The 19079-nt window shown below is 34.2% G+C and overlaps 3 protein-coding genes across 3 annotated transcripts; all 3 read right to left on the bottom strand.

Moving 5' to 3' along the window:
* Positions 1-763: 763 nt before the first annotated feature.
* LOC120338956 (uncharacterized) lies at positions 764-3968 on the bottom strand. Its single transcript, XM_078117560.1, has 2 exons — positions 2402-3968; positions 764-2360 (listed from the first exon to the last, which is right to left on the bottom strand). The coding sequence occupies exon 1, from the start codon at positions 3966-3968 to the stop codon at positions 2565-2567; it is 1404 nt and encodes a 467-aa protein (XP_077973686.1). The 3' UTR covers positions 764-2360; positions 2402-2564.
* Positions 3969-5032: 1064 nt separating this feature from the next.
* LOC120338883 (histone acetyltransferase KAT7-like) lies at positions 5033-7702 on the bottom strand. Its single transcript, XM_039406869.2, has one exon. It carries the CDS (start codon positions 7662-7664, stop codon positions 5778-5780), a length of 1887 nt encoding a protein of 628 aa, XP_039262803.2. The 5' UTR covers positions 7665-7702; the 3' UTR covers positions 5033-5777.
* A 20-nt stretch (positions 7703-7722) lies between these two features.
* Positions 7723-18801, bottom strand: LOC120338804 (tyrosine-protein phosphatase non-receptor type 4-like). The gene is made up of 2 exons (XM_039406760.2): positions 18784-18801; positions 7723-15311 (listed from the first exon to the last, which is right to left on the bottom strand). Exon 2 carries the CDS (start codon positions 15248-15250, stop codon positions 12548-12550), a length of 2703 nt encoding a protein of 900 aa, XP_039262694.1. The 5' UTR covers positions 15251-15311; positions 18784-18801; the 3' UTR covers positions 7723-12547.
* Positions 18802-19079: the final 278 nt, after the last annotated feature.

The raw sequence follows: 19079 nt of genomic DNA, 5'->3' as shown, positions 1-19079 counted from the left end.
CAAACGTTTGTACCAAACATTGATACCAGCTAAGTCCTGATTTCGGTGTAGGTAATTTACATAATACATGAAAGGCAAGTTTATTATGATAAAATCAATCAATTTATTAATTGCTTTCGGGTTACTGAGTAGGGCTGGCAAATTATTCGAATATCAAGTCGAATAGTAGAATAGCAGTTAACTATCAAATATCTGGTAACACGTGGCGTGGACATGACACTTGCGTTTTCTGACGGCCACGCGAGAACATACACATCACGTCGAGATTGAGGGGTATATTTGCGTTATAGTGTTTCCATTCATTTATTTTCAGTAGCTATGGTACTGCCTCAATGTTTAAATGAGCATAATGTGCGCCAATGTCGCGGGAATATCAAGTTATGTGGGCCGTTTCGTAAAATTTGAAACACCAGTATTCAATGAAGTAACATTACAAAGATTCCTGGACGAATAGCCGATATATACTGATTTGTGACCAATATGCAGCAATGCAATAATTTCATCAAAATTATTGACGGATACGCAGTGACGACATTTCCGAAATCTTATTTAACCCAAACATTAGATAAAAAATACTAACATAAAAGGACAACAAGTCCCAGGACCAGTACCAAAGATATCGTTGACTTTTTATTTTACGTTGGCAATAAAAACGATCAAAGAACACACATAAGAAAACAATCAGAATGAAATTAATTTGCAAATTTAGGCTCCAAATTCATTCCTATAATTGCGCTCAGCGTTTGTCCTTCATAATCGCATAATATCTTTCGAGTTCGTCGAACAAAACTCTCAGTTCTGCGAGAAATAAAAAAAAAACTGACGTCGATGTCCCCCAGGGTGCAAGACTTGACACAAACGTAATAATAAGTTCCGGCATTTTAATGTAGATAGATGGCAGGAATAATCACACCAAAATCACGAAACATACTTGAGCCTATATATTGAAATGTAATATGGGAAAAACTTAAAAAGTCTGCTTAGAAACTCATAGGGCGGGCCGCAAAAAACAGTCCGACGGGCCACATGCGGCCCTCGGGTTGGGCAGCCTTGCTTTACGCAAAAGAATTTACGTGTAGACTAAATTATATTATAACGTAACAAGTATTTAATTCACAATTACTCGTTTATTGAGCCTATAATTTTAGAAAAATGGCAACAAAACGCAGGAGAGTTGATGATAGGTGCAAATGGTTTAATGGCGCAAAAAATATTCAAATGGTCAGTCTTCGTACGCTGCTTAAAATTTAACTTCTGATCTGTGTTATAAAATGTGATTCATCGGTCATCCATTCGATTTTTAACTTTCTAAAACTATGTGCGGCCCACCAATGACTTGCAGGCTTTAATTTTGGCCGCGAGCTACAGAAGGTTGCCGACCCCTGCCGTGTAGCCTAAAATACAAGTTGAAATTTTGACGTCTCCAACACTAGCACTGGTCGACTGTACATTCATAGGTGGCACAGAGGCGTCATCAGCGCCTGACATATTTTCTAGAATTGAGGGATACTACACCGGTACACAGTATTTTCCGGAGACCTGCGCGTTGATCGCACTCTACCTCAAACAGGGTACCGTAATGTCTGGCCAATTTCACGAAAATTCCATATTCTCGAATGACTGTGGTCAAACTTGCTTTTCAAAGTACAGTATTAACAAAAAAGTAAAAATAATACACTGAGTCCGAATATATCCACTGTTACAATAAAGTGATGAAAAAAAAAAATCCACGGATATTTCAACAGAAGATTTCATAACAAACTTCAGAATCAGAATTTAATAACAAAAATAATTCGCTAAGATTCGAGCAGCCAGAGTGAATGATTTACTTGGCAGAAATAAAAGCGGATTCTTCATTTTGTTGTCAACAATTTCGAATTTATTGATTAAATTATTTTTCAAATTTGAGGCTGTGCAAAACTGGAAATAATCATTTATGCTTGCGCAATATTTCAGTAGCAGCAATATTAAACTTGAAGTGAAGGCACAAATAATGAGCAAATAAATTTAGTACTTCTCAATAATTACAAGTGATAACCATTGTTATTTAAGCATGCAACTTTTGTTAGGACAATAAGTACTATTCAATAAAACTCATTCGACTGAAAAAATATAAGAAAAAAGATGGCAGTTAGGTCATGTATACAAAAAAAACAATCAAAAAAAATGGCCAGTGGAGAGTGAAATACCATGAACCACACAATCCCTGACTAGGGCTGAGCATTTTCGAACACCTGATGGTTTCAGAATCGAATCAAATCTTGAATACATGTAACTGTGCATGGCGTTTCATATGTCAGAATTGTATTTTCAAAATATGGCTTCCTTTGATGAACAATAAAAAACAAGATGGTGGCAATCTGAAATTTTCGTTTGAACCGATTAGAATTTATTAATAAACTTGAAATGCCCAGCCCTATTTCTGACACAGTGAGACAAGAAGTAAAGAAGGCTTCACTTCCTATACAAGTTTATTCAATAACAGAAATGCCTTATTGCACCATACATAGGAATCAACTTTCTTCAACGATAAAAGATCTTTACTGTACCATAAACAGGATTGACTATATACAACCATTTGTTTCCTGGCCGATTAAGTCCAATTTTACAAGAACACCTTCCGATTTATTTTCAATATTCGTTTCTTCCCCATTGTCAAATTGTACCACTGTGTCACCATTTTTATCATGAAGAGCCATATGATAGCCCCAACTTTGCTGATGTGCAAATTTGTTACCGCAATAGACACATACATATGGCATTTCTTTTGTGTGGATGCGCATGTGATTTTTAACAGTACCTCTCTGGGCAAAAGCTTTGCCACATATTTTACACTTAAAAGGCTTTTCATTTGTGTGTGTTCTTGTATGTGCAATCATTGTTTTCTTCAGCGAGAAAGATTTTCCGCAAGTTCCACATATAAATGGACGTTCTTCTGTATGAGAACGAGCATGTGAATTCAAATTGCTCTGTTGTGTAAAATTCTTGCCGCATGTTGGACACGAAAACGGTTTTTCATTTGTATGAACTCGCAGATGCATTGACAGATTTCTTTGGCAACGAAATTCTTTGCTGCATAGGTGACATTTAAAAGGTTTAATATCACCATGTGTTTTCATGTGAGCATTTAAGCTACTTTGCACATGAAACACTTTATCACATTCAGTACATTCTATCAAAGCTTCAGACACATGTGTTTTTGAATGAGCTCTCAATAAGTCAATCTTTGAGAATGCTTTATCACAAAGATCACACTCAAATGCTTCAGGAGCACATAAATGCGAAGTAAGTTCTTCGTTAGATGTAAAGACTTCTTTGCAATTTTTACACTTATATTCTAGGCCGTCTTTATGAATATGCATGTGTTTGTTAAGTCTTCGGAGTGTGGTAAAATATTTGTCACAAAAAACACATTGATGACTTTCAGCGGATTCATTATTCTTACTACCTTTCGTGTTATTCTGTTTTTTTCCCTTTGATGTGTTTCCCGCCTTTCTTTTGTTTGGAGGACGGGAAGCAGCCTTTTTTCTGTTGCTACCCTTAAGCTTGTCATTGGATGAAACCAATTTGTTTTTTTTATTCACTTTTTTCAATGGTATCGAATCATCTTCAGATGAACTGGAATCATCGCTTTCAAGTAAACGTTTTCTGTGCTCTACTCTTTTTCGAAGACGTTTCACGGGTGACTTGCGTTGTTTCATTTTAGGGCTTTTACTTTTACCTGACACAATTTTTCCATTTGTTTCAATGTCAGCTGAATTCATATTTAGAATTGCTGCGTATTCTTGTTCCTGCGGGAAAAGTATTGCTGATGCTCTTTTGCCAGAATCAATTATGTCATCAATACCATCGCCATTTTGAGATTCAATTTCCTTTATTTCCACTATTTTTGAGTTAAGATAGTTTTCAGTACTTCCGTCTTCAGATATGTTTTCTTCACCTGGTGAACGTGAAGGTCTTTCCTTCATTTATTATTTAGTATTGACATAAATTTTGATCTGTATTAAAAAACAAAAAACACACAATATATGTTAACATATATAAAATTTATGGGAAAATGTATGATCACCTAAATAATTATCCAACATACATAGACATAATGGATTTATATCCAAATCAATTTCAAATTCACGTACAATTTAGTAATATAAGTGTGAAGTGGAGTAGTTCAATTATCTGATAGTTTTATAAGACAATAACAAATTATGAGTTAATACTTATGAAGGTAACTCATAGTCATAACATAAGATTAGTCATAGTATAATGACGCAAGACCATGAACATAAAGTTGAATGATTTTGGAGCATACAAAAATATTTACTCTTTAGATTGAAAAGTTAGGAAATATTTACTAGTTGGGTGGTAAAATTTTACAAATAAAATGAATTAAAACTAAGAGTTAAAAAATTCAATCAGGACTTCTGCTGTCTTCTAATGGTTCAGACATTATTTTCCAGAAATTCAAAGCTTTAGGTTTAAAAGGAACTTGATAAAGTCTACTTGAGTGAGGGATAGATCATTCAAGTATGTAAAGTATTATCGCTGTTGAACTAAAGGTTGACCTAGCGTTTGTCGATGAGACAGAGAACTGTGTTCAAGTTTAAATTGTTTTAAAATGTCATTAATATGGTCCATTGTTGAAATTTGATCAAGATAAAAACCGTATCTCAAATTCAATTCGAAAAACCATTTGCAAATAATATAGCGCGGACGCGTGATGATTGCCAATCAGCTTATGATGGTGTATATGACAGGGTTGAAGTATGGGTCTCAATCTATCAAACAATATTCAATAACTCAATCAATGCCAAGTAAATATATAAAATCACCAAATCTATTTACAGGCATTTCTTTCCAGCCCAGTGCCATCTTTTTATCAGCGTGTTACCTGCTTTGTATCAACCGAATTTACTGGTGAAGTTAAGTCAAGTAGTGCAGCAATTGAAGCGAATCAATGACAAAAGGCAATGCAGACGAAATCGACACTTTCAATCAATGCCAAAAATGACTTTAGTGAGAAAAATTTGACGCCTGTTCAGATCAAATAAGACATAAAATTTTGATGCTACATTATCAAATCATACTGAAAAGCTGAACTTGGACCAGTTTTAAATTTCTATCGAATTTCAGTGGTAATAATGCTCATGAGTCATTATACTGTGGTACAAGAACTTAATTCAATGGGAAATATACAAATCTCATAAACACAAGAGCACAAAGACATTTGGGCAATAGAATGTAACAACATATATCAGGCAGGCAGTTCACACGATGAAGGAATAGAACAAAAACCAGTTGTATGACTTATCAATAATACAAATAAATGTATTATTGATGGCAATAAGTAGCGCATTGTAAGAAAAGAGCTCTTAATTTCACATGAAATCCGTATTAAATGGAGCACATTCTCGCGCCTCACAATAACCCAAAAGCTTGAAATCCTTGTACAAATACCACTAAGGTAGGCACATAAGGGCTAACTATGATTGAGAGATCTCTGGTTTAAATACCCTGCCCACCAGCTCATCCAAGCTGGGTTGGCTATACTGAACCATAAAAATTTGTGGTCCTTCCAAAAACATCTTGAAGGACATAGCAAAGCAAAACATAGCTCTTTCTGTAAAAAAACTTGCTTGCTAGAAGCCCTTGTGAAGGTGTGAATTATCTAATTGAAATACTCTTATGCTTGTTTAGTTATCAATAAGCTGAATTAATAAGAGTTGCAACAATTTAAAACATTAATTCTCAGTCATTTTCATGCAAAAAATTATCTTATGTTAGCTCCCAACAGCTTTATTTGGAGGAGTCCATTTCAAAAATTCTGCATCAATATTTCGTTGTTGTACAAATTCACTTTTCTTCTTTTCTTGTTTTTTGACCCAAACATCAATTAGTTCCTGTTTCTTTAGAATGATGTGTTTACCCTTCCAATATTTAAGCATTTGTAAAGCCTGTAAAGTGCTTACAATATCAGCCGGATTGACTGCAGTTTCTTGACTTATATCCCGAATTGAAACTTCGTCAACCGAATCTTTTTCACATAAATATTTTAATATGACGTCAGTCCAGTAACTTCTATAAGATAACAGTCCCAAGTCAGATAGCGGTCGTTCAGGTGAACCAGTTTTGCCTTCTTTCTGAGACAACAGATAGCTGAAATCAATAAGCATTTTTCCATACCCTTTACGCATATACTGTGGCATTGTAAGAATACAGGATACATTGTAATTTAAAAACGAATTTTTTTCTTTAGAAAAATATCCAACCATATGACATCCCATCATATCAGCTTCAGTCATTACGTAGAAAAGAAATGGCTCCACATCGTAATAAAGAGTCTTGTGGTCTAGAAATAATTTTGCTAACAGACATAGGTTTTGACAATAAATTTTATTCTTTTGTCCGTCCACTTCAAAAACTGAAATTGTCCCCTTGCGGTATATTTCATCACCAGGAGGGTGTCGCCAAACGCATTTTGCCATGTGTCTTCTCAAAATTGTTCCACTTTTTATATATTTTAAACAAAATTCACAAATATATAACTTTGACAATCTCACATATTCTTCAGGATAGGGTGACGCATACCAAGTATCCATCTCAAATCTACCAATTTCAATTTTCTTTATTTTGCGATCTTGAGAAGTAGTCGATGCTGCATTAGTAATTTTATCCATCTCCTTTTCGAGCTCCTCCGAAGCTAACATCTGAGCCCGCCGAAATAATTCCAGATCATAATCAGAAGTCAAACCTTCGAGCAATGGTTCTCTGTTTAAGCCATGTTTTTGTCTGTCAAGATTTTTTAGTTTTTCTGATTGCTTTTCAAAATGTTGTGATCTCAACTCATTGACAGAGTTTTTATATTTTTGTTGTGTTTCGTTCGGACCGCTATCAGATTGTTTTCGTGTGTTATGCATTGGTGTTCTATCATTCTTCAATTCAAATTCTCTTTCCTCTCGAATGCGCTTGTAAGCTTCATGATTTGCTTTGCAGTTTTCAGGTGTCAAATTGTGATATAACGGACATGCAGCTAATGTGAAATGACGTTCAAATCGACCAGTTAAATGACCTTGTGAATCACAGCTAGGAGTCGGACAATGTTTTAGGTCAATGTTATACGAAGGAATTACTTTGCGCTGGCGGAGCCGACCATTAGCGGTGTCAGCAATGACTCGTGCTATTACTTCATCGTTTCCAGTATCAGGTACCTTTTTAGGACTTGAACGTTTTGGTGATTGGTTGTTAGCGTTTGATGAAATACTAGAAGTTTCATCTATTTTATGTCGCTTCGGACTTTTCATCAAAGGTTCAATATCATTGTCAGTGTCATGGCCAGATGCTCTTGTTCTCATTCGAACTGGAATCGCAGATTCACTATCGGATTCTGCATTAGAACTGCTGATATTGTCGGATTTATTTTTTATTGGTCTCTTTTTCTGCTTTAATTTTTTAAGCTTCTTTTTTGGGTAAACTTTTTGGTTGCTTGAACGATCTTGAAGTACTTTGCTTTTCTCCAATGATGCTGCATGTGAACTATCAGCCGACGTTACAGAATCAGAACGACCACTACTTCTCAAAGTTATTCTGTAGTCACCTTCTGATGAATCAGTTTCTGACAGCTCTGATTCGGTGGAATTGCAGCCCACACTGCGGCCCCGCCTGCGCATCTTTTTCAATAACTACTATTTTAAAATATTTAAGTAATTTACCTAAAAACACAATCACCTGCATTGAAATATTCAACAAACACATAAAAAAGAGTATTTTATAGTGTGTGTGTGTGTGTGTGCAAGTCAAATGACAACAAAGCGACCAATACATAAGCATCATTTAACTACACTCTTGAAAATAAAATAATAAACAATGAAACAAAAAATTACAATCTTTTTCATCTGTGGCAAACATTTGATAAAGCAGTGCGATAAATGAATCAATATGATAATGATTAAAAACAACTAAAAAATATGAACAGCATTTTAACAAAACTGAATAAGAACGAGCTACTGATACTGATGTCATGACCGGTAACGAGGGCACAATTTGAAGATACAATTTCATTTTACGTTCAGGTGAAAATATTCTTTCTAAAAAAACTTTCTATATTCAACAAATCTTTTCAAATTCCAAAACACTATCAATAACATGAATTAGCGTTCATATTTCAGAGTATGTATTCAATGCAATTTTAAATCCAATCGTGGTTACTTGTTAATTACCGGTACAAAGATAATACAAATATTACAATACAGGAAATTGGGAGTATTTGCATCTCATTTGCTGCATCTGTTACATATAGGTATAAATATATTATAATGGAAAAATGTCAATAATAGTTAAGCATCTCAATGCTCAGACAAATGGTTTTGAAAGTGAATGAAGACAAATAATCAATTTTCAAAGGGGGCAATAACTAGAGATGTCCATATCTCAATGAATGACTTTTTCTGGACTCTGGACTCAACATTCTGGGTATTATAAATCATAATGTATGCGAAATTTTACTGTGAAAAACAGATACACCAGCAAGTAATATTGTCTAAATTCCTAAGCTTCTCTACCAAAAGGTATTGATACAAAATGATGTTTAAACCAAATTACATGGACAACCCTACTAATGACAAAACAATCCAGCTTTACCAGAAGGGCTTCCAATTTTTGAGAAATAAAAAAATTGTTGGTTACTGAATTAATAATATAATAAGCAGGTTGCAAGTAACCAATGACAAATCAGAATTAAAAAAAATCTGCTTTATAAAAAAGGGCTATGTCTGGCAATGGATATCTACTTGAGTTGTTTTCATTTCAATACCACTAAACCAGTTTCCCAATACACTAACAAGTAACAACTCTAATGAATTTGTAAATACACAGAATTTTCCCGACATACTTAACGCACAATATCAATGTATGCCACAATTAATTAAAAAAGGCTTGAAAATAAGCCTTGTAACAAAAGGTTGATTGAAAAAAGATTTTGCTCATATGAATGTGTCCTTATTATGAATACCAACGGATGTGATAAATATATATATAGATATATACATCAGACAAATGATTAAACAATAATATTGACGTTTTAAAAGAAAATACAGAAATATATTTATAAGAATGATAAATTATACAATCATTTACTGCACAAAAGACAACATAACAGAATTTAATATTAATATCACACTAGGTAGTAAACGAACGATCAAACTTATTTATGATGTGACTTGCATTTCTTTCTAAAAAAGAGGTCTGGTTTCCGTAAACAAAGTGAAAATATTCCAAATAATTCCTAGAGCTCACCACTTAAAATATAATAAATTTTTGATATAATTGAATATTTGATTCGCAAGTTCATGAATACAAGTTCATATTTCTCAAAATGACCTAAAAAATGAGGACTGAATTTGAACACCATAAATTGATTTGTAGTTTTACATTCTTATCCTACCCAAATTTCAATATATATATTGTGTGCACACTATATGCAGCAGTTTCAACAAATATGCAATATAAAATTGAACAATTTATCATCATTTTGTAGCGTATTGTCAAATTTACACTGGAAAAAACAGTAATTTTGTTCCCAGGGAATCTTACAACTAATATTTCATATAGCACAACTTGAAAATTTATCAGTGATTAAATACCATCCTAAGATGAGCATTTTCATATGTTATTTTATTACGCAACATTCAAATACTTCAATTTGCCTTGGCAATACATTCAGGAAATTGAGTAACGCTATCATAAAGAGATAATACTCATAAGCATCAGCCAATCTTTTGATTCATTGTATTGTAATAAATACTAGGTTCTATACTATATTAAGATGGTCACCATTTTTGATACACGCTGCATGTAACAAGTTATATAAACCATAATTTTTTGGATATACAAGCAACAAAATGAAAATAAATATCCAATTTTTAAAAGATCAAAAAAATGTATACCGGTAATGTATATGCAATCCGAGCAAAGATGACTACAAATGAAATATTGCTGTAATAATTATTGGTGAACCAAAATGACAATTCATCTGATGAGGATTTTAAGAAATCCATAAAATTAAGAATAAGCTTTGTATATCAATTTCGAAAATTTTTATTATTCCATTTGGGTTGGATATTCCTGATATCCATGAGAAATGAGAAAAGCTGGAACTTTCTTTGAATTGAACAATACAGACGAAAATGACCTACAATGAGAAAACCTACTGTCATTATAATCAATCTACTGTTATAGGATATGCAGAGAGTTTTTATAGTACATCTAATGAGCACAATAGTCATCAGATCTTAATAAATATTGGTGGAATATTTGTGACGAACTTGGCATAGAAGATTGAACAGTGAAACCAATACATGGAATCCCACCCATAAAATTTAAACGATAACCAAAAAATTTAGGATCGCCTATGCAGAGAATTAGTGATTCTGTACCAAATTTAACATAATAACATTCAGCATAGATAAAGATTTCATTGAAAATCCTTCAGAATATTCAAAACACAATTCATATCCAAGCAAGAGTTATAGTTTCAGAAATGCAATCTATTTCAATCCAAGGGTCTCCATAGAGAAATTAGATTTTCAGTAACCAAGGGATGTGGTTGAAATAAGAATGGTACATACATTATACGAAAAACACATATACACATAGTAGCGCCAATAATCTGTAAAATAAGATAAAATTTCTAGTAATTCTACCCTAAGTAAAATTTGACTGCATGCATGTATAGCTCACTATTCATGTCAACAATAAAAAACGCAACACAAAAATAATATTAATACAACACATGATTAAGGTATTAATTAATTCATATTAATTAAGATTGCCATGGATAATACAAGTTTTTATTAGAAATATAACAAAGAAAAAAGTCCAACATTTGTAAAAAATTGAAAACAATTGAAAAAAGGGGTATTTTTCATTGTAGGCGCAGACTGTCAAAAAGCCTAGTTCAACTCTGGGACATACCAATAAGGAACTTTCATGGCTAGGAATATATTTGCCTACTAATATGTTTGTCCATTATCGTCATGATTAAATGTAAATTTGTATAAATGAAATAAAAACTAGTTTCATTATTGGTGCCGTCCTATTTCATCTTCCAGAACTAGATTTGGTAGATATAAATGTTACAATCATACTGGTAATTCCAATCTGAAAATATTGCGAAATTTGTGCAATTGAATATTAGGATACGAAAATCGTTAATTCAGTGTTACAATTACAGACAAAATGAGGCAAAGGAAGAACAATACAGAAAAAAAAATTTATTTGAAAAAAACTTCTGGTCAGAATAAGTTCGTGAATTTGCTTTTGTTTCAGTTCTTTTGAATGGAACTAAGTCTCGGTATGAGTTTTGATTTCGAATATTCTGAATCAATTTATATTTTAGCTGAATCATCAGTGAATATTATTACATGAATTTGATAGGCCTATCAATTTTCATCCAATGCATAAACAACAAATGAAAAATAAAAAAGTTTTTTAATTTCTGAAGTCTCAAAATTGATTTTGGTCAATTGAATCAATTCCAAGCGAAATTCTGTTGCTAATTCTCGATGCGATACATCAGGATAATATGTAACATGCCCATTGAAAAACATGATATCAGGTTCGATTCTAATTGTACAATATTAATATCACTTTGACCAGAATTCCGGAATCTAATATAAACTGCTATGAAAGTTCAAGAGATCAAATCGCAAATATGCTTATAAACTCCAGCATATTTTCTAGTATATCAGTGTTCCCAAAAACAGTTTTAACAGGAAAGCTTGTGAAAACGGGAACACCAAAATTGAAAGGGCCAATATTGAGAACTGGGTATCAATTAACAGCTTTTAACCAGGGCGTGTAGGGCCCCAAATTAATTTTTTAGAGAGATAATATAGGCCAGAGAGGAGCTGATCATGTTAATTGATGATAAATACACATTGAGATTTATTGAATTACAAATATTGACAAAATGGAATTGGATGATTGAATTCACCAAGCGAAATTGTTTTACAATAAAATTGCACCATGTCATGGAGCAGTAAAACCAAAAAAAAAATGGAGAAGAACGTCAAATTTGGTTCTCAAAAAAAATCACTTTTTTATTTTATGCAGCAAATCACGATATCATGTTTTACAAAGCAAAATTTGGCATACATTATGATTTGCTCAATTTTAGAAGTTAGGAAGGACCAGTAAGTTTTGAACACCACAAGTTTTTTTAAATTTGGCCATTTCTAGATTTGGGAAATATTCACAAAAAAGATGTACAAATATAACGAGACTTCTCCATGATATTTTTCTCCTAAGTTGACACCTATTTTTGCTTTAAAAACCAGATTGTGATTGACAGTGCTACGTTTACCATAATATGAGAATAGAGACACAAAGTTTTTACTAAATAGAAGTGATATAAGTGCTTACAACATGAACCGACAACATACCCGTCAATGATAAAGTACAATTTCCTAATAAGAAACAATGTGACGCATTGCGAATTTTCTGAATGATTATGATTATTAAGTTTTTGACTCAGTGGTAACTCCCACATTAAGTTTTACGTCAATTCTTCTGCTTCATTGCCGTTATCAGTATCACCAACCATAGGCTGAGCAATTCCTTCTCTGTAGACACGTAAAATAGCCTCACACACAAACCTAAACTGAAGAGCAGTTTGAATCATCATAGCTCGCTGGTCTCGCATATTTTGCGTGATTTGTAAAGGAAATACAGGCTGATTAGCCTCAATTAAACACATCGCTGTTTCGACAGCAATCATGACCCCCGTTCTTCCTATGCCCGCACTACAGTGAACTATCGTTGGAACGGTCATGGCCACTCGTTTCTGCCTAACACAAAGAATGAACTCAAGAAAGTCGCTAGAATCATCGGGGACACCGTGATCAGGCCAAGCAACATATTGAATGTGAGATACATCCCTTTTATCAACAATATCTCCGTCAGAGTTTATTGCCCCGATTTCGAACTCTCGGAAAATGAAACAAGATGAAGCTGTTTCCGATTTTGATGTTACGGCAATGTTTGCAAACTGTATAGTACAGTCAGGATTAGGCCAGTATTGAAAACATTTAATCATGCCTCTTTCAATTGTAGTAGTTACCATTACAATTAATGTTGCCTTCTGTTCCCAAACCATGGCCCAAAAATCACCACTAGTGTTTTGAAGGGGACCTTGACAAGCAATATAATGATTTGCAATACCCGCGTTTGGGATTTCCATTAATATATGATTGCCATTAATATAGTCCGTTTCCCAATTGCTAAGTATCACTCTAGTATCATCATAAGGTGAAATGTCTCTATACCGATTCTTAGGTACATTGTGGGGTAGTTTTGCATCTTTCATCAACAGACCCGGCTTTTTCCGATATAATCTGTCGAAAGCAGCCATGTCACGGCCGTTTTCCAATTGATTATTGAGCACCGACATAGAGTATTCAAGACTATTTACACTAATTTCGTCTTCTGCGAGTAAAGGCCCGTTTTCAATTTTTGGAACCTCCATTTCATCGTCCTCATCTTCGTAGGTAGTAACAACAAAAGGTCTAGTTAATAGCACCAACTCTCCAGCAAATTGTTCTCTAGTAGCACGTATAAAATTAACGACCTGATCATGAGTGAGTGTATTTGCGTCTCTGCCATTTATTTGTAAAATTTCATCTCCGATGTTGAGACGTGGATCACAGATGTCCGCAGGAGAATTAGGAGCAATTTTTGACACTGTGATAGGCATGTTCTGATCACTTCCACCCTTTATATTAAAACCAAATCTTCCGTGATTATCAGGCTTCAACCGTACAAGTAAAATATTATCAGGTAAAACATATGGCTCTGGAACTTTAGGTGGAACTTCAGGCTGTGACGTTTGAAACGGACAATCTGGATACGATTCCAATGGTTCACTTGCCACAGAATTAAGAGAAGGTTGGGATAAATCATTTCCATTCAAGTACACTTTGTCGCTCATGAAACTAGTTGCTGTTAAATCATGATCACTAATGTTGTTGGAATAAATTTCTTTGTCCAAGTTAACGGCGAGAGTTACAGACGGTGGTGCACTTAATCGCCTGGACTCCTTTGTTTCCTGATCAGGAAAATCGTTACTCTTATTAGAGATGAGATTACTCGTTGTTAGCATTTTTGAAGACAGGCTTTTTTGTGGGCCACGAAATTTCAATACATCCCTTTCTGCATTATCATATCTTGATTTCGATTTACCACCCATTGCAAAAAAGCCACCGAAAACTGGTTTCTCTGGTTTGCCTTGAACATTATTACCTTGCTTTCTGTACATTCCTATCATTTTTTCTCTTTCTTGACGATAAAACGAATGACAATCGACACAATTTTTCCACAACCGTTTACAAGATCTGTAATTGTCCATTGTGAATTCAATCATTGCCACCACCTCCTCTTTGATTTTATCTTTTTGGAGTTGAATATAAAACTGTTTCCGTTTGAATGAAATTTTAACGATTTTTGACCATTCATATTTATTGCACAATTCTCCGTTTTTGAATAGGCCTACTCCATCGGTAGCAACTCCGATTTCGAGATCGCTTCCGTCAAGATCTTTAGCACGATGTATATCGACACCATATCTATTCAACCTTTTTGCTTCCTGTAAAAATAGTAATTCCGCCTGTACAGGGCTTAATCCTTTATTTCGTCTGTGAAGCTTTTGAACCTCCTGCTCAAACTCCGCAGTTTGGTTAGCGATAAACTTAAACTTACTGAGATATTCCCCTTGGTGTTGATCAGAACGGTAATCGCCAATTTCAGATTGAACAGCATAGGACGCAAGGAGGGCAGCGGTGTTAGGAGAACAAGCTAATCTTTGTTCCAAAATTTCGAGCCTCACTTGTAAAAATAGTTGATATCTTGTTGATGCATCTTTTAGTCGATTTATGTCGAAAATATAATATTTTATTCGATAATAAAGAAGGAGTGGATATCCGCGTTTGAATTGCTTTCGGATTGATTTAGCCGGATCGAGCCATTTCATTGCGTCTGGAACATGTTGTGGAAATTGAAGGCCGTAAAACTTCGGTTCCTTACATCGAACATTTTCAAACACAGCATCGAGTAATACTTGGCCACGATCTCGCTTGTTCACCTGAAACTCGACTTCTGAATTGTCGAGTAAAACTACAGCAATTGTTACTGATTGATTTTTGTCTTTACTTGCTTCCATTGCATGCGGCAATATTTTACGAACACCAACTTTAGTCCATTTCATCAGGTTTTTCACATAAATATTGAGGTAATGTTAGACTTAATAATACATTAAATACTGATATCTGTGATATTAATTACAATTGTATATTGTATAAATATTGATAAAAATTCAACATAATTAAATTGATTGATTTTTGCGGTAAATGAGAGAGCGAAAGAAAGATATTCATGACTCAATCAACCAAAAAAGTGAGCATTGCAACAATAATAAAAATACAATCACATATGCAAAGTTTTTCAATAGCCTATAGACTTTGGGGGGGATACGACCATACAGTCATCAGAGGCAGCTCCCCCAAATGGTCATAGATTTGATAAGCTGTTACCTGTGTATTTATCAATAAAACTTGAAAATAAAATAAATTAATGGAAATTTTATTCTTTAAAAATATAAAACGCCTATATAATTCTATATAACTTGTAGGCCTATGCATTTAGAATTTTTTTTACACATAATTGGCGATATAAATTCTTATTACCTGAATTATGTATCTAGTATATACAGTCACCTTGCCTATATTTAAAAGAATCAGTTGAGGTAAACTTTGCTCAATTCACAGATTTGAAATTAAAAAATTCAGCAATAGCTACATCGAGCAACAGAATAACTAGCCTATATGTATCGTGATTCAGTACTTTAGTTTAATTCCCCTTATCTATACAGTAATACAGCTAACATATTTCATTTCATACAATTTAATGCAACTGCTGCACTAGCTAAATACTAATGATATCATATTCCCCACTCACAACACAAATCTAGTAGCAACTGATGAAACATCATTAAAACCTAATGCTACGTTAACCTATATCTGAGTCATCATATGAATACTAAAATGTGAAAAGTCAGAAATGACTACATATCTAGTAGTCAGAATATATAATGCTGAATTATCTTAATTGTTTTATTTATTTTTAATTTCTGGCCGCACCCTTGTACAAAAGCAAATTTGAAATTGCTACAAAAATTCAAAATGAGAAGTAGAGATGAGCGCAATAAATGTAATAATTGACTCATCAGCTGTCAAAGTATTTGAAAATAAATATTTAAAATTATCAGTACAAATAATTCATATTACAAAAATACATTATTATATTTAGTCTTCACTACATAATTATTTTGGAAATATTAGAAACATGATTAAAAACTGGATGATGGTTCTTCTAAATAATTTTTTTCCACAAAAGTGATAGGTGATTGTTTTGTTAATAATGAGAATACTAAACAAATTCATTTCGTCAGAATATTGAATGTGTATGTTTGTATATACAGTATATTCAAAAGAGTTGGATTTGGATTTTTTTAACTATATGCTGAAGAGAAATAAGGCATAGCTAGAGGATTCCCCAATATGTTAAATTCAGCTCTCACCGAACCGAAACTTTAAATATTTTATAGATACTATTGAGAATTGCTATCTGAAGACTAATTTTGAATATTTATAGCTTCAACTCAGACTGCGAATATGATACTAATAAATTCCTAAAAAACTGGACATTACAATATCATTAATTCGTTCCCTGACAAAAAAAATGTCGGATGTCAAATATGATCCTGCTAAATATTAACACAGTACGCAGATCATATTATTTACTTAATTAACGTTGCTGAGAACTGTAAAACAGTAACATAATTACTGTCATATAACTATAAAATAATAAAGTAGTTTTACAACTTTGTTTTATCATAAAGAACAGTTGAAAAAGGTAGATATGAAGGATAAAGCTAGTCCAAAAATTCATCACTATGGTGTTCGGAAATTCAGGGTGGGAAAGATTAGGTTGGCTTTCGCTCAACATACTTTTCGATCACATGACTGTTTAAGTTATGATTTTGTTTTACATTCATCTCGGGGTTTGTTTAAAAATAATCATATACAAGTACATGTAGATTTATAGGACATTTGGGCATAGTTAGAGTTAGGACGTTACAAAGTTAGGGCTGTACCAAAGCCGCTGGTTAACGGTATACGTGACTGCTGAATTGAACTATTATTCAGAAAAAAAATTATGAACATTTGTATATTATTATTTTGAAATAACTCCCAAGGCGGCAAAGAGGCAAAGTCATAACTCAAACCGCTACATGCCACCCAGTGATCAGAAAGATCCAAGGGGCAAAAAGTCTGTACTCGGTTGGCTCTATGATAAACCATAATGATTATAGTGCTTTCAAAAACATAAGTCGTTATATAGGGTCTCATGTAGTTTCGTACCTAACATACTTCTAGTGGGCATAGCATAACAAATTTTTCATGTGTCAGTCCTAACTCCCACCTGACTACGGCATCCAAAAGTTACGTCACTACAACATCACGGTGATGTAATAGAGCCCTTCAAAACTATACAAACTGTCATCCAAGACAAGCTGACGAGCACCCGTAATCGAACAGCTATTTCTCTCGTTTTCTCGACGCGATGATCCCAAATGAGAGAGTTCGATGACATTAGTCAGTTCCTCATCGTCGCCGCCGATGCCATTTCGGGTGATCGTATGTATATTTCAGAATACTCGTACTAAATGCTAAGCAACTACTTCGTTTCGTTTACTTCGCTAGCCCTCTGTATACTACTGTACTATGTGCATTATATTTACAGAAAAAAAAAACGAGTTATAGACTTATAGTCCAGATTAAATGCAACAGTGCAGTCTGTCAGTGGCGAGAATGCAATGATTCCTAATTTTCATATGATTTTCAGGAAAGTTTTTAACATTGTAAACAAGGCTCGAGATGAGCAGTCACCGGGTCTAGTATAGTTTAGTACCACAAGTACTTCCGGTTGGCGTAGCATAACGAATTTTGCATATGCTAATCCTAACCCCCACCTGACTACTGGACTATGCCATCCAAAAATTACGTCACTACGACGTCACCATCACGTCATAGGGATTGCCAAAGTATAATTACGATCGCCCGAAATGACATCTGCGCCACCGATAACGAACTTGCTAAGGCCAGCGATCTCTCTCCTATAGACTAGTGATCGTTGTGACGAGAAAACGAGAGCTTGCTCGATTTCGGGTGATCGTCTGCGCGTTTTGGACGACCATCCGCATACTTCGGTGGGGCCTATTACGCCACTGTGACGTCGAAATGACGTAATTTTTCGGTGACTTAGTCAGGTGGGGGTTAGGATTGACATATATGCAAAAATTGTTGAGCCAGATCAACTAGAAGTACATGTGGTACCGGTACTAAACTATACCAGACCCCAGTCACCTTCATATAACTGTATAACGGGTCTCGAGTAGTTTTGTACCTAACACACTTCTAGTGGGCGTAGCATAAAATTTTCAAGTGTCAATCCAAACCCCACATCACTGCAATCACGTCATAGAGCTTGCAAAATACTGGTATTCAAGTATTAGGAAAGGATTTGCATATTTATTCTGTAATCCTGTATTCTGGCATTGCAACTTCATAATTTGCAATTTACTAAGGATAGAAGGCACGTTAACTATCACACAGTTCCACAGATATATTAGTACCGGTATATGAGTAAAGAACTTTGAGTATAACACTTGTGGCTTACCGTAACTTTGCTGAGATCTGGAAAGTTTCTTCTCTCAATCGCTGTCGCGTAGCCGTAGGCATGCAAGCAAACTCTTCTGGTGCTGTCGGCTCACGGTAAATTCAAAATCGAACAACTATGCCAATAGTGCACGTAGCATAACGCACGTACCACTTGATCAACTTTTAACAAATGAAACAAATACCAATATCTCCGTTTCGAGAAAGACTTGCCGGCACCCGAAGCCGCCCTTATCAAAAACACTGAGGAGACTTCTGCGAAGCCGCCAGCAAATTTAGGGACGTATTGAAAAGTCT

The sequence above is a fragment of the Styela clava genome, chromosome 1 (assembly GCF_964204865.1).
Source record: "Styela clava chromosome 1, kaStyClav1.hap1.2, whole genome shotgun sequence".
In the NCBI taxonomy this organism is placed as follows: domain Eukaryota; kingdom Metazoa; phylum Chordata; class Ascidiacea; order Stolidobranchia; family Styelidae; genus Styela; species Styela clava.
The sequence above is the reverse complement of the archived record's forward strand: the minus strand, read 5'-3'. Positions and strand labels throughout refer to the sequence as shown.